Source organism: Dermacentor silvarum, chromosome 8 (assembly GCF_013339745.2).
Source record: "Dermacentor silvarum isolate Dsil-2018 chromosome 8, BIME_Dsil_1.4, whole genome shotgun sequence".
NCBI lineage: Eukaryota > Metazoa > Arthropoda > Arachnida > Ixodida > Ixodidae > Dermacentor > Dermacentor silvarum.
The window spans coordinates 169,707,801-169,723,750 of NC_051161.1; the positions used below are offsets into that span (position 1 = coordinate 169,707,801).

A 15,950-nucleotide genomic window follows, 5' to 3' on the forward strand; every position below is an offset into this window, starting at 1 on the left:
GTTCTTGCAAGAATGCCGCGGAAACCGTGCTGGGCTCCCAGAAGCCAGAAGTTGTTCCGTACATGCACAAGGTCACACATCGCCTGAAAAAAGTGGCTACTCGGTTTAACGTGCCGTTGGTTTTTTCAGCCCCCAAGAAGCTTGCTCAGCTAAGCCGTCGCACCACTTGTGCAGACAAAAATGTGGGCTGCAAAAAGAACCATGAAAAACGTCCTGTTAAGTGTGCCAACAATGTCGTGCACGAGATCCCCCTATCCTGCGGTAAAGTATACATCGGCCAGACGGGGCGATGCATCAATGACCGACTCAGGGAGCATGCAAGAAATCTAGCTAATAAGGAGAAAACGCATCTTGCTGACCATTGTAGTAGCTGTCCCACTTGTGAACCACTTTTCCATAGCGTAAAAATCCTAGGTAAAAGCAAGCAAAAAACCGCCCGTGAAACCGTTAGAGGCTTTCTTTATCAGGAAAGCAGGCCAAGAGTGTGTAAGCGATACATCGATTACACTATACAATGCAGAAATGAAATTCCTTTCGCGCCTGGTGTGATCACTTCCTTATTTCTTGATGGTTTCCATTGTAACGATGCGCCTGCGCAGCTTGTCGACATATATACCTGTGCGTCTGGCTTCAATAAATCAGTTAGCGCCTGTGTTCGTCTTCCTCTCTGTTGTGCCGTCGCGTTGCGCTGCATTTTAAGATGGTTCTTATGTCAAAATACCAACTAGCCCAACATTCAACTCTTTTAATTTATACTTAAGTTCCGTTTGTGAATACGGGCCTTAGACTGGGAGAGCTTAGGAGTGAGGATCAACGGCGAATATTTCAGCAACCTTCGGTTTGCAGATGTCATTGTCCTATATTCAACAACAATGGGGACGAATTACAACAAATGATTGAGGACCTCAACCGAGAAAGTGTAAGAGTGGGGTTGAAGATGAATATGCAGAAGACAAATATAATGTTCAATGTCGTGGCAAGGGAACAAGAATTCAGGATCGCCAGTCATCCTCTAGAGTCTGTAAAGGAGTACGTTTATCTAGGTCAATTACTCACAGGGGACCCTGATCACGAGAAGGAAATTTACAGAAGAATAAAATTGGGTTGGAGTGCATACGGCAGGCATTGCCAAATCCTGACTGGGAGCTTACCACTGTCATTGAAAAGAAAAGTGTACAATCATTGCATTCTACCGGTGCCAACATATGGGGCAGAAACTTGGAGGTTAACGAAAAAGCTCGAGAACAATTTAAGGACCGCACAAAGAGCGATGGAACGAAAAATGGTAGGCCTAACGCTAAGAGACAGGAAGAGAGCAGTGTGGATCAGAGAGCAAACAGGTATAGCCGATATTCTCGCTGACATTAAGAGAAAAAAAGAATGGAGCTGCGCCGGCCATGTAATGTGTAGGGTAGATAACCGGTGGACCATTAGAGTTACAGAATGGATACGAAGAGAAGGGAAGCGCAGTTGAGGACGGCAGAAAACTAGGTGGGGTGATGAAGTTAGGAAATTTTCAGGTGCAAGTTAGAATCAGCTATGGCGCAAGACAGGGGATCGCAGTGGTCTGCGCAGTATTTCGCAACGCTGCATCGTGTGGTAGCAGCCGTGCCTGTGGAATGGCTGCGTGCTGTCGAGTGAGCATCGGCGCAGGGCCAGCGATCGCAGAGAGTTCTGCAGTCCGAGCAGGGCGTCGTCGCTGTCCCCCTGCACGAAGCTGGCCAGCGGCGTGTCCCACAGGTGTACCTCGCTCGCGCGCACATCCAGGAACAGGTTGCTCGGAAGGTGGCCCAGCTGCGACACACAAACATCGTCACGTCACTGCACGGCGCAACTTGAGCGCGTTTTTCGCATGCACCGGCTGTGGCCGGGTCGCTCCGGCGTACGGTCACATACGGTGAAATATTCATGTCCTTTTTTAAAATAAAACGTGGCTCTTATTGCCCGATGGTAGTGAGGTGTACCGACCAAAATATTTAGCAATCAGTATAGTCTTCGGTCCGAATCCTTGCCACTACAAGCCACTACAATTTTCAGGCTTGGAATGGCACCAAAGAAAAAGAAACGACTGCCTATAGCCAGTGGGGATATTGGGGGCGAGCCGCACGCACACACCTAAAATCTAACAAATAAAGAAAAAAAAACAATTTTAACACTGACCTAGTTGGAAACTTCCCACATTTCAAGTTAGTTGTCGAGTGGTAAGGATCATTTGGGAAGTTATGCACCCACTCGATATTAATTAGCCTCATGACACACGCTCATGAGATCAAAGTGAATTTACAGACTTACTGGTTGGTAGGTAGGTAGTAAAATTTGTATCACTGGTTCATGAAATAACTGACGCTTGCCTTTCACTGCCACTGCACAGTTATTATTTATTTGATTTCAAAAACACGTACACAGACAGGAAAGGGAAAGCGAGGAGCAAGGCTGGCAACTGCCACCGGAAGGGGCACAACGGCTGCCTATACTCTTCAGATAGGAGGAGACGTACAAATAGAAGATAGGAAGAAGGGGACACTACACAGTAAGTTCATATGTGCTCCCCTCACCGAACATAGTGACGTCACGTAGATATTCTGATATTTCATTGTTCTCGCATTTAATTTAATATATATACCTTTATTTATTGTGAATTTATTATTCAGGACTGGTTTGATTCCTTGTAAGTTTAAGCGTGGCAATGTCATAAGTCACCCCAGCTATTAAAAAAATTCGCCGACGATGCTCCCTATATGCGAAATTTGACCGCAGCTCTATACGTGTTTTTATTTCGCGATATATTGGCTGGCGCGGACAATCTGTCTCGTGCGGCACGCTGCAAACGGAGCTGCCTCGCTAATCGCGAAGGCAGCGCGTGAGCAGCCGCACCTCCGCTCATGCAGCGCTCTGTTTCCACGTATCGTTGGACCCACCGGTGAACGGACGACTACTCTGGCACCTCCTCGCTGCGCTTTTCTTCCCTCCTCCTCCGCTTTCCTCTTCGCTATCACCGTCATTCGCTACGCTCGGTTACGAGGGACGCCGACGCTTGCCGCAGGAACGGGCGTCTAAGCTCTAATAAGATAAACCTCCTAATTCGCAAGATAATGTTGCCGCGTGGTCTCGCCGTGGCGAAGCGATGCTACTTGACCCCACTTTCGACGCAAAAACGATTGCAGCGCTGGCACTTCCAGTGGTGGTCCTCGCGCTTAGTACTAGTCAAGGTGCAACCAAAAGAAGCCAGCTTCGAAGAGGCTCCTCCGCGAGATTGCCTTCTCTGGCACAGTGTTTCGCATAATGTAGACCCCACATAGTCCCACAGGAACCGGATCACGAGGAAGACATTCAAGACTAACAAGAATGGCGGCATTCCAGAATCAGAACGAGTAGTATTGCCAGTACTCCGAAGGCGAGACCAGTGGTTTCTCCCAGTACTAGCCCGTATAGGGCTCAAACTTGGAGTAAAGCAAAGAAGGACCGTGCAACAAGCGATGAAACCAGAAGGAACACGAATATGCGCCAACGCTAAATAGATGAACATTCCGCTGTGTTACGCGACTGCAATAGCGAATTGAGCGCTCATTCACAAAAATCGGGGCGTTGATTAACACACCAGTCACACGGGCACTTTCCAAGTCCTTTGAACCAAAGATCCCTTGCTTCAAGGGAAAACGCGCAATGTGACATGGGCGTTCAAAGGAGGCCTAGTTGAAGGGAGCTTTGAGTCAAGGGAGTCCGCGTTTGTCCTTTGAAATCTCCAAGGAATGCTCTTGAGCCTAGAGGGCGTCCGCCAGAAGAAAAAACGTTGTGTATAAATACGGATGTTCAATTTTTACATGTTAAAAACATTTCACTGTATTATGGAGGTTTCTAAGCGCTAAACACTTTCCTGACACCCGCAATCTCAATGATGAATGCGCGGGCATGACCTGTCGCGATCGGCAAGATCGACACAACATAGTGTGATTTGGTTATCGGCTGCTTTGCATCCAAGTGTCCTCGTTTTTTCGTTTTTGTTCGTTCCTCGTCACTTTTGTGTTCCAGGATACGTTGCAGTTACTGTTAAAAAGCTTCAGCGAAGACCACCTGGAGTCTGGAGACCGTGTAGCACTGACACATATCCCTTGAAAGCTGTATGATCCTTAACTTTAAAGGACCTTTGGTGTGCCCATGTGACCGTTGTATACGACGGATGGCGGCGCCGCCCTGAGGTTCGCATTTCAATTTATTCTGATGGCAGCACCGAGACCTTGCCTTGGCGTACGTTTTTAAGAGTTGAAGAGCAGTAGTGGAGAATGTTAGCACATTTTTTCTTTAGGTTCATAAGATTAAATTAGGATATAGTCACTTGCGTGTTCATTTATTTATTTATTTATTTATTTATTTATTTATTTATTTATTTATTTATTTATTTATTTATTGCCAAGTCCGAAACTTGAATGAACTTCCATGTCTGCTAACCTTCACGCGGTTCTTGCAAAGTATTGCGAGAAGATGAACAACATTGAAAGAATGCTGCATTTGAGTCCCAATAAAAGTAGGACTGACATCCTTCACACAGCAGAAACTGGGCTTGTAAGCGAAAAGAACGATTTTTTGGCTGCTTGAGGTCCTCTCCAAGCGAGCCCAAAGTGGACGATGGGCATGAAAGTCCATGAGAATAATCCAGGGGCCAAGTGTGGTTGTCAACATGTCACGGAGTCTATCGATAACTTGAAGCTAATGTTTACGCTTGGACAAGAGTAAATGCGAGGTTTTCCTGATTCACGGTCGCGCGCAAGCATAGTAGCTTAGTGTCGTCGTGTGGCACTTGGTGATGCATGTAAGTCGTGTAACATCGAATGTAGGCCGTGGTCTCAGCAGAGCAAAGAGGCGTGAAGACTTCGTAACCAAAAAGAAAGTAAAATAGGTTTCTGAGGGCATGACACCGACGTCACAAAGATGAGAAAAACGAGATAAAGATGCTGGATTCACGGCCCCTCACACAATAGAAAAACAAATGCTTTTTCGACTTCTTGAGGAATTACACCTGCTTAGCCATTACGCGTAGTCAACCTTTATTAACAGCGACATACGGAGCCGTTAAAATTTAATTTAAATTGAGGAGTTTTACGTAGTGCGGTACTCCGGAATAATTTGGACTACCTGGGGTTCTTTAACGTGCACCTAAATCTAAGTACATATGTGTTTTGTGCATTTGGAAATGCGGCCTCCGTGGCCGGGATTTGATTCCGCGACCTCATGCCTTAGCAGCCCAACACCATAATCACTAGGCAACCACGGTGGGTAGTTCCAGGCCTGTAATATTGGATTTATAGCGTTCAGTATCTGCAGGGTGTTGCTTTCGTTGCAAGTGCGTAGGTTAGTTAACAGCCTGCATTCTCAGCAGTGCGACAAGGTGTTTCGGGTCCGTCAGTGGACAGCCGTTCGGCAGTGTTCGCCATTCGTCGCTCGAGGAAATATTCAAGCATGTACCTCATTACATAGCTTTCAGCGTCTTGGGTGGCGGATACGGATGCTTCGGACTGCGGACGACGTTTTTTCGCTTTTGGTTCACAGCCCTTAAGTCGGCTGAAGCTGTATATTTCTCTCAGATTATTCGATAACGAAAATATCATTTCTTTCGCACTGTAGCTGCCGTTTTCTTTTGTGATGAATTGCCAGATTTAACCATTTATCGGAGGACTAACTGTTCTGCATCGATACGTGAGCAGACTATCCAGGTAGCGTCATGTAAAGGCAGTTATGGCAGTTATGACGTCCTGTATGGCAGTTAATTGTGGCGTTCAAGAACACTCGGGTTGCTGCTGCCACCGCTGTGGATCTCGCAAGATCGTAAGCATACTGCTGAATATTCATAGACAGTACTCACATGCCCACCCTTCATGGACTTTCGAAATTGCAGTGGTCTACTGACGAAAGGCCAAAATTCCTGTCAAAGACATCAACATTTGGACGGCTGATCCTGAAGACAGGTTTTACAGACCATGGTTGCCCGAGACAATGGATCTGCACTATGATAACACCATCTGATGCCGGTTTGATTAAAATGTATAAGTCGGTGTCATTGATGGAAGCGTTGCCTTCGCACCAGTCTTACAGTGTATGACAGCACACGCCAAATCTTTCAGCGCCAAGGAATCCACACTAGACATGTTATAAACTTTTATTTTAATAAGGAAATTATAAAAAAAGCGCAGATATGCCTAGTGTAGAGCAGTTCTCCGCGTTAACGTGAGGCGTTTAGTATGGACGGTTGTTAGAAGATGAGCTATGTTAAGGCAGCGAATTAAAGGGCGTCTTCAATTAGCTTTGTTTTGTCGTGAACGCAGCTTCCCGCATTGATTAATGCTATTAGTGCGTGTTCACCCACAGCGAATTATGATGCGCTGTGGGTGAATGACTCACCACTGCAACTCTGTGTAGGAGGTGTTGAATCTTCTTACGTTACGCGTTGACGGTCTTGCAGAATCACGTGCGCATGTGTCCAAAGAACTTTCTCTGTAGACTTGCGCGCTGCCTTATGCATTGCAAATTCAAGAAATGAAGAGTTACATGAAATCTGAGGATGTCAGCCCCGAAACATGCCGGGCTGACATGGATTTTAGATGCAGGTAATTGTGGTAACAAAATAACAAGTAAAAACTAAAGTATAAAAATATAAACTAATCAATTACACACACACATATATATATATATATATATATATATATATATATATATATTGTCACGTAGTAGTGACGCTGAAGAAAACAGTCGTAAAACTGTGTACGACGAAACTGGTTGTTTATTGGGCGAACCTGTGCCCACAAAAGCAAGGTACACTCAAAGCACAACGATAGCGGCGAACACAGTCGGCAATCGTCGAAAATCTGATCAGCGGCGAAACGCGTCGGCTTTTATACCTGAGTCATCGAAGGTTCCAGATTAATCCCTGATGCCCGCGTGTCTTCCAGAAAGTTCTAGACAATTCGCGTCGCTCATACAATCAGATTACATGGGCGTCGGTGACCACAGACGACGGATAGAAGCATCGATAACGTCCGAGAAGCTTCCAATGCAGGCGCGTCCTGCGCCGAGCGATAACGTTTAACATTTGTCAGCCAATGTTGAAAGCGGCCACCAGTGAAAGATAAACATGTGTACGTGTCAATACCCTCCCCTTAAAAAGCATCGTCCCGATGCTACAAACACGAAAGCGAAAACAAAACCATGCGTAATAAACAAAATAACAAAAAACAATAACAAAATAACAAAGTACCTAAGTTTGTCAGCGGGCGTAGAAAGGCTTAAGACGCACCACGTGGATGACTTCAGGTCGTGCCCGGCGCCGCTGTGATTGCGAAATGCCGTCTGGCACGACCTCATAGTCCAGTGCGCCAATACGTCGGGTGATCTTATATGGTCCGAAATAGCGACGTAACAGCTTCTCGCTAAGTCCTCGTCGGCGTATCGGAGTCCAGACCCAAACACGGTCACCGGGCTGGTACTCGACGTAGCGTCGTCGAAGGTTGTAGTGTCGGCTGTCGGTCCTCTGCTGGTTCTTGATGCGCAGTCGGGCGAGCTGTCGACCTTCTTCGGCACGCTGCAAATAAGTGGCAACGTCGAGATTTTCTTCGTCAGCGACGTCTGGTAGCATGGCGTCAAGCGTCGTTGCCGGGTTCCTTCCGTAGACCAGGTTGAACGGCGCCATGTGCGTCGTTTCTTGCACGGCCGTGTTGTATGCGAAGGTCACGTACGGAAGGATGGCATCCCACGTCTTGTGTTCGACGTCGACGTACATTGCCAGCATGTCGGCGATGGTCTTATTTAGGCGCTCGGTGAGGCCATTCGTCTGCGGGTGGTAGGCGGTGGTGCGGCGATGGCTTGTCTTGCTGTACCGCAGGATGGCTTGAGTTAGTTCTGCCGTAAAGGCCGTGCCTCTGTCGGTGATGAGGACTTCTGGGGCACCGTGACGCAGGAGGATGTTCTCAACGAAGAATCGGGCTACCGCGGCGGCACTGCCTTTGGGCAAGGCTTTTGTTTCGGCGTAGCGGGTGAGGTAGTCCGTAGCGACGACGATCCATTTATTTCCGGACGTCGACGTCGGAAAAGGCCCCAGTAAGTCCATCCCGATCTGCTGGAACGGTCGGCGAGGTGGCTCGATTGGCTGTAGAAGTCCGGCTGGCCTTGTCGGCGGTGTTTTGCGTCGCTGACAGTCTCGGCATGTCCTTACGTAATGGGCGACGTCGGCAGAGAGGCGAGGCCAGTAGTATTTTTCTTGTATCCTCGCGAGAGTGCGTGAAAAACCGAGATGTCCAGCCGTTGGGTCGTCATGGAGAGCTTGCAGAACCTCTGGACGCAATGCTGAGGGTACCACGAGGAGGTAGTTGGCTCGGAGAGGCGAGAAGTTCTTCTTCAGGAGAATGTCGTTTTGCAAGAAAAACGACGCCAATCCTCGCCTGAACACCTTCGGCACAATGACGGTCTTGCCTTCCAGGTAGTCTACAAGGCTCCTTAGTTCCGGGTCGGCTCGCTGTTGTTCGGCGAATTCGTCGGCACTGATTGGTCCCAAGAAAGTGTCGTCATCCTGGTCGTCCTGTGGCGGCGGTTCGACGGGGGCGCGAGACAAGCAGTCGGCGTCAGAGTGCTTTCGCCCGGACTTGTAAACGACGGTGATGTCGAATTCTTGAAGTCTCAGACTCCATCGTGCGAGGCGACCTGAAGGATCCTTCAAGCTAGCTAGCCAACACAAGGCGTGGTGGTCGCTCACAACTTTAAAGGGCCTGCCATAGAGGTAGGGACGAAACTTTGATGTAGCCCAGATGATGGCGAGGCACTCCTTTTCTGTTGTGGAATAATTTGCTTCCGCCTTCGATAGCGACCGGCTAGCGTAACTTACAACCCTTTCTAGTCCATCAGTCCTCTGCACAAGCACGGCGCCGAGTCCTACGCTGCTTGCGTCGGTGTGGACTTCGGTATCGGCGTTTTCGTCGAAATGCGCAAGTATTGGCGGCGATTGCAGGCGTCGCTTCAGTTCTTCAAATGCTTCGAGTTGCGGCGTCTCCCACTTGAACTCGACGTCGGCCTTCGTGAGATACGTCAGTGGCTCTGCGATCCGTGAAAAATCCTTGACGAAGCGCCTGTAATAGGCGCACAGTCCAAGAAATCTACGCACTGCCTTCTTGTCAGCGGGCAGAGGAAAGTTGGAGATGGCCGCAGTTTTCTGAGGGTCGGGGCGCACTCCAGACTTGTTGATGACGTGGCCCAAAAACAAGAGCTCCTCATACGCGAAGCGGCACTTTTCTGGCTTTAACGTGAGTCCGGAGGTTTTGATTGCTTGAAGAACTGTTTCAAGGCGCCGTAGGTGTTCTTCGAAGCTTGAGGCAAACACAACGACGTCGTCCAAATAGACGAGGCAAGTCTGCCACTTCAAGCCTGCCAGTACTGTATCCATGACGCGTTGGAAAGTCGCAGGTGCCGAGCAAAGACCAAACGGCATGACCTTGAACTCAAACAGTCCGTCTGGTGTTATAAAGGCCGTCTTCTCCCGATCCCTCTCGTCGACTTCGATTTGCCAGTAGCCGGTTTTGAGGTCCATCGACGAAAAATACTTTGCATTGTACAGTCGATCCAAGGCGTCGTCAATCCGTGGGAGGGGGTATACGTCCTTCTTCGTGACCTTGTTGAGGCGACGATAATCGACGCAGAAACGTAGGGTTCCATCCTTCTTCTTCACTAACACCACGGGGGACGCCCACGGACTCTTGGACGGCTGGATGATGTCGTCGCGTAGCATTTCGTCGACTTGTCGCCTTATGGCCTCGCGTTCGCGCGCCGAAACTCGGTACGGGCTCTGACGCAATGGGCGGGCATTTTCGTCGGTTATGATGCGGTGCTTGGCGACAGGGGTTTGTCGAACTTTTGACGACGACGAGAAGCAATCCTTGTATTGCAGGAGCAGAGCTTTTAGTCGTTCTTTCTTATGCCTGGGAAGGTTCTGATTGACGTCGAAAGTTGGTTCAGGTATTATAGTCGTCGTTGCGGGTGCACTGGAATCCGTGAAGGCGAAAGCACTGCTGGCTTGTACTATTTCGTCGATGTAGGCGACCGTGGTGCCTTTGTTAATGTGCTTGTATTCGGGGCTGAAGTTCGTGAGCATCACCGTTGCTTTCCCTGCACGTAGCTCAGCTATGCCTCTAGCGACGCAAATTTCACGGTCGAGCAGTAAGTGATGATCGCCCTCTATGACGCCCTCCATGTCTGCAGGCACTTCGGTGCCGACGGAAATCATTACGCTGGAGCGAGGCGGAACGGTGACTTGTTCTTCAAGCACATTCAAGGCATGGTAACTTATGCTTGTATGCGGTGGTATCGCGTTGTGCGTTGAAAGCGTTATCGACTTGGACCTTAAGTCGATGACTGCACCGTGTTGATTTAGAAAGTCCATGCCTAGGATGACATCCCTGGAGCAGTGCTGCAGGATTACGAAGCTCGCCGGGTAAGTGCAGGTTGTTTACCGTGACTCGCGCTGTGCAGATTCCAGTCGGCGTTATTAGGTGGCCTCCCGCTGTCCGGATATCGGGTCCTTGCCAGGCTGTTTTCACCTTCTTCAACTTGGCGGCGAATGGGCCACTGAAGACGGAATAGTCGGCTCCAGTGTCGACGAGAGCGGTGACGTTATGGCCATCGATGAGCACGTCTAGATCGGTAGACCGGCGTCTGGCGTTGCGGTTAATTCGTGGCGTCGGATCACGGCTGCGTCGGCTTGCTCTGCTGCTGCTACGTCGCGTCGGAAGGTCTTCTTTCGGTGGCGAAGTGTTGTCAAGGCTGTTGCTAGGCGGCGTGCTGATATCTCGTCGTGAGGAATCGCGAATCGTCGTCGTCGGCGGCGTCGGAGGATCTTCGGCATTGCGTCGTACAGCAACCGCACCTCCATCGGTTGCTGCCTTTAGTTTCCCGGATAGGGGCTCACGGACCGGCCCCGGGCTGGGCCAGTGTATGGTCGGCGCTGCGGCGACAGGTAACGTCCTGGTGACGGCGAGCGTGAGGGTCGTCGTGGTTGCCACTGGGCTCCGGCGAGGTAGTCGGCGATGTCACGTGGCCGCTCGCCAAGCTGTGGACGCGGCGCGTTGACGGCGAACCCTCGTAGGCCCATCTCGCGGTATGGGCATCGGCGGTAGACATGACCAGCTTCCCCGCAGTGATAGCAGAGCGGGCGGTGGTCGGGGGCGCGCCAAATGTCCGTCTTTCTCGGGTAGCTGCGCTAGGTGACGGGCGGGCGTGCTGGCTGCGGTGGCGGCGGTGGGCGACGGAACTGCGGCGTTACTTGGCCCTGGTGCGAGCGTGAAGGAGGGCCTTGACGACGGGCAACGGCGGCGTAAGTCAGCGCTTCCGGCTGGGGTTGCGGCGATTGCGGCTGCACATCAGGAACTCCAAGTGAGCGCTGAACTTCTTCTTTGACGACGGCGGCGATAGATGCCACTTGAGGCTGCGACCTGGGTAAGAGCTTCTGCAGCTCCTCGCGAACGACTGCTCTGATGGTCTCGCGCAGGTCGTCGGCGCCTAGAGCTTGAGCATCGGCGTAGTTGGTCAGGGCACGGCGGTTGTATTGCCTGGCGCGCATTTCAAGCGTCTTCTCGATCGTTGTGGCCTCGGAAAGAAATTCGGCGACAGTCTTGGGCGGGTTGCGCATCAATCCGGTGAATAGTTGCTCTTTGACACCCCGCATCAAGAACCGAACTTTCTTTTCTTCAGACATGTCGGGGTCGGCGTGGCGGAAGAGGCGAGACATCTCCTCCGTGAAGATCGCGATGTTCTCGTTCGGCAATTGCACCCTGGTTTCTAAGAGAACCTCTGCCCTCTCCTTTCGTACGACACTCGTGAAGGTCCTCACGAAGTTTTCACGAAAAAGGTCCCACGTAACCAGGGTGGTCTCTCTGTTCTCAAACCAGGTCCGAGCAGCGTCATCCAACGAAAAATAGACATGGCGTAGCTTGTCGTCGTCGCTCCATTTGTTGAACGTCGCGATCCGCTCGTATGTCTCCAGCCAGGTTTCAGGGTCTTCAGCCGATGATCCACGGAAGGTCGGGGGCTCCCGAGGTTGTTGCAGCAGGATGGGGGACGCTGGGGCTGCCATTGGGGTCGTTGACTTGGCCTTGATCGCTGTGGTCTTCTCGGGAAGAAGTCCGTACTCCGGCAGAAGTCCTTGCTGCCTACGGCTAGCTCGCTGGTCCTTGGTGACGTTGGCGTTGTCCTCCGGTTTCGGGCTTGGATCGCGGCTTTGCGGGGGCGTTCGCTGCATGAACGCACTAGCACCTCCACCAGATGTCACGTAGTAGTGACGCTGAAGAAAACAGTCGTAAAACTGTGTACGACGAAACTGGTTGTTTATTGGGCGAACCTGTGCCCACAAAAGCAAGGTACACTCAAAGCACAACGATAGCGGCGAACACAGTCGGCAATCGTCGAAAATCTGATCAGCGGCGAAACGCGTCGGCTTTTATACCTGAGTCATCGAAGGTTCCAGATTAATCCCTGATGCCCGCGTGTCTTCCAGAAAGTTCTAGACAATTCGCGTCGCTCATACAATCAGATTACATGGGCGTCGGTGACCACAGACGACGGATAGAAGCATCGATAACGTCCGAGAAGCTTCCAATGCAGGCGCGTCCTGCGCCGAGCGATAACGTTTAACATTTGTCAGCCAATGTTGAAAGCGGCCACCAGTGAAAGATAAACATGTGTACGTGTCAATATATATATAAAGCACTCAGGCTACACCGTTGTGAATTTATTCATCAGCAGCAGCAGCCTATTTTTATGTCCACTGCACGACGAGGTCCTTTCCTAACAATCTTCAATTACCCCTGTCCTTTTGCGCTAGCTTATTGCGACTTGCGCCTGCAAATTTCCGAACTTCATCAACCCACCTACTTTTCTGCAATCCTCGACTGCGCTCTCCTCCCCTTGGCACCCATTCTGCAACTCTAGTGGTCTACCGGTTATCTACCCTACGCATTACATGGCCTGCCCAGCCCAACGTTTTTCTCTTGATGTCAACTAAAATATCGACTATCCCCGTTTGCTCACTGATCCCCACTGCTCACTCCGTCTCTTAACGTTAGGCCTAACATGCGCAGCTCTTAGGCGCCCGTTCATGCGGCGAGCGTCCACGGCGTGACCGAGCGAACGAGGGCGATGAAAGACGCGAGGAGGAAAGCGGAGAGGACGGTACAGAGGCGGAGGAGGGTATGGCAAAAGTGTGAGAAGAAAAGCGCAGTGCGTCGACAACGGCTAGGAAATGGCGCCAGCGTAGCACGCGCTGCTGCTGTGAATCGCGCCCACGCGTCACCCACGCGCTGGCTCTCACGATCTCCAATTAGCGAGGCAGTCGCGCCCATGCCGTTTGCAACGTGCCGCACGCGCCATCCCACATATCGCGAAATTAAACCCCGCTGCGCTCAAATTTCGCATTAGGGAGGTAATGTTCCATCGCTCTTTACGCGGTCCCTAACTTCTTCACGAGCGTCTTTGTTAACCTCCTAGTTTCTGTCGCATATGTTAGCACCGGTACAATGCAATGATTGTACTCTTTTCTTTTCAGTAACAGTGGTAAGCTCCCAGTCAGGATTTGGCAATTCCTGCCGTATGCACTCCAACGCAATTTTATTCTTCTGTAAATTTCCTTCTCATGATCGGGGTCTCTTGTGAGTAACTGACCTGAATAAACCCTAGTCCTGCACAGTCTCTACACGCTCACTGCATGGCGATCATGAATTCTTGTTCCCTTGCCATGCTGTCGAACACTACCTTTGTCTTCTGCGTATTAACACTTTCCCTACCATGGGGAAAATCGGTGATTTTTGTATGTTACGGCACATGCTTTTTTCTGAAGGAACTACTGCACTCAATATTTAATGTAATACATAAACGAAAATCAAAATGAATGCACTTTTCCCGCATAAATGTTTTGTTAACGAGATGTATGTTATAAAAAAGATACAAATTGTTAAAATCACGATTGTGCGATAAAATTGGACAACGCTTGTAAAGAGATGCTTAGGGGTATCTACTAAGAAAAAATGTTACGAAAGTTATGACAGATACAAAATGTATTGCGGTCTATTAGACACTATCTCCAAAAACACAATTTTTCATTGAACAGGTATTTAGCTACAAAAATTTAACTGCAAGCCCTTCAGTTGAGCGTGCCGGGCTGCGGCCGCCGATGTTCCGAGCTGGTTTGCGTCGTCGTCGCTTTCAGACTCAAAGTCCGACGAAAGGTCAGCGTCCTCTGACTCGCTGCTATTCGATGTATCGATAAGATCAGCCGCAGAGGCAGCGGATTCGCGATATCTGCGATCTCCAGAAGCGCGCGGGCTGTTTCTGGAGCCGGACATTTTTGAAGATCGCGAAACTATGGTCCCTAGAATATTGGCCAGTCTGCCGTCCGCGCGCCATGCCGTATGGCCGATCGTGCCTCCATTGGCCGAACGACATCACGTGGGTTCCAAGCAACCGTGCACTGAGGAGAAGCTGGTGCTCCGGCCAGTTTTTTGTATTTCCCGACGCCGCCGCTGCAACGAACTGGATTGACGCATGTTAACGCTAGCCAAGTTCAAAGCGAATCCGGCCGATCTTGGCGTTCGCTGTTACATGCGTGTCAGCTGCGGAACAACACAACGTGTGTGGCAGATCTCACGGGTGCGATCTCCAGAAGCGCGCGCGCTGTTTCTGGAGCCGGACATTTTATTGCAATAGCAATTATATGGACACTTCTACCGGATTTCTGCCGTCGCCGTCGCCGTCGCCGTGAGGTTCCCTATAGATAAAATCTTCGCCGCGCGCCGTATGCCCGAGCGGAAGCGTGCGGGGACGCGCGTTATCACGGAGAGCGAACGCACTCAATCTCCCTCGCGCAAGCAAGGAAGCGGAAGCCAGCGCCGGAGGGAACGCGGGGAGGGGGGGGGGCGCACTTCTACGCTGCCAACAACCGCGCTCGTCGCTCGTCCGCACCGTCTCTTATCTCCACACGGCTCTGACCTTTATGCGCCGTGCATTCGCCGCTCAGTTTCCGTTGAAGCGATAGACCGCACGTACCTTCGCCCGCTGCGGCGTATATGCGCTTGCTGCCAGCGTTTTGACAGTCGTTGTCTGCAGTCATTCAGTGTGATCTATTCATGTTTGTTTGTGCGCGCTCACACCACGCTTGTTCAATCAGTTAGTAATAGTCGGGCCACATTTTCCAACGCACGCTACACATGCAATGCTGCCCGGGTCGGCAGTGCAGCGCTACAGGTGTGTCCCTTCGCACGCGCTGCCCACGGGAAGCGCTTCTCATCAATACCACCGTTTCACACGCGCCTCCTCGTGGTCATCGAGTCTCTCTTCATGTCGGTCTACTTACGCCGCAGCACACCTGCTTACTTAATCAGCTCATGTTTACTACAATTCATATTGCTACCAAAGCCGCTCACCTTACTTCGTATGACATTGCTGTGTTGCTATCGCATTCACTGCTTCGCCCTTAGGGCGAAACTGTGACATTTTTTTTTTGAAGATCGCGTGAACTATGGTCCCTAGAATATTGGCTAGTCTGCCGTCCGCGCGCCATGCCGTATGGGCTTCTTGCGCTGGAGTTTGAGGTATAGTAGCGGCACCTGGTGGCGGCGAGAAAAGTTATCTGGGTAGTACCAGCTTGGGTAGTATTGAGCCCTGGCTGTGGTGAAGCACGTTTCTAGCCCGAGTTTTGCGTTGATTCGCACTTTTTTCTGCCCTGTTGCGAGTGCGAAAAGGCTCGTCACTTCTCACAGACCACGCTGCGAGCTGGCCGCAACCTAGTTTAATGAAGACGGACTCTCCGTGTGTCGTGGGACGTCATGCTGGAAGCAGAAGGAATCGGCGACGCCGATCCGGAGAGACATAGCTCAGCCTCGAAAAAGCGTCACCATCGTACGTTACTGCTGCGTCGTGGGTTTCCACGA

The 15,950-nt window shown here is 50.7% G+C and overlaps 1 protein-coding gene across 1 annotated transcript in view; it reads right to left on the reverse strand.

The window, feature by feature from the left end:
* The window catches only part of LOC119461828 (leucine-rich alpha-2-glycoprotein), a 269,278-nt gene that overhangs the window by 132,513 nt on the left and 120,815 nt on the right, over positions 1-15,950 (reverse strand). Inside the window, exon 3 of the mRNA XM_037723201.2 lies at positions 1,613-1,794. Within this exon, the coding sequence (XP_037579129.1) occupies positions 1,613-1,794 (182 nt within the window). The remainder of the gene's footprint in view (positions 1-1,612; positions 1,795-15,950) is intronic.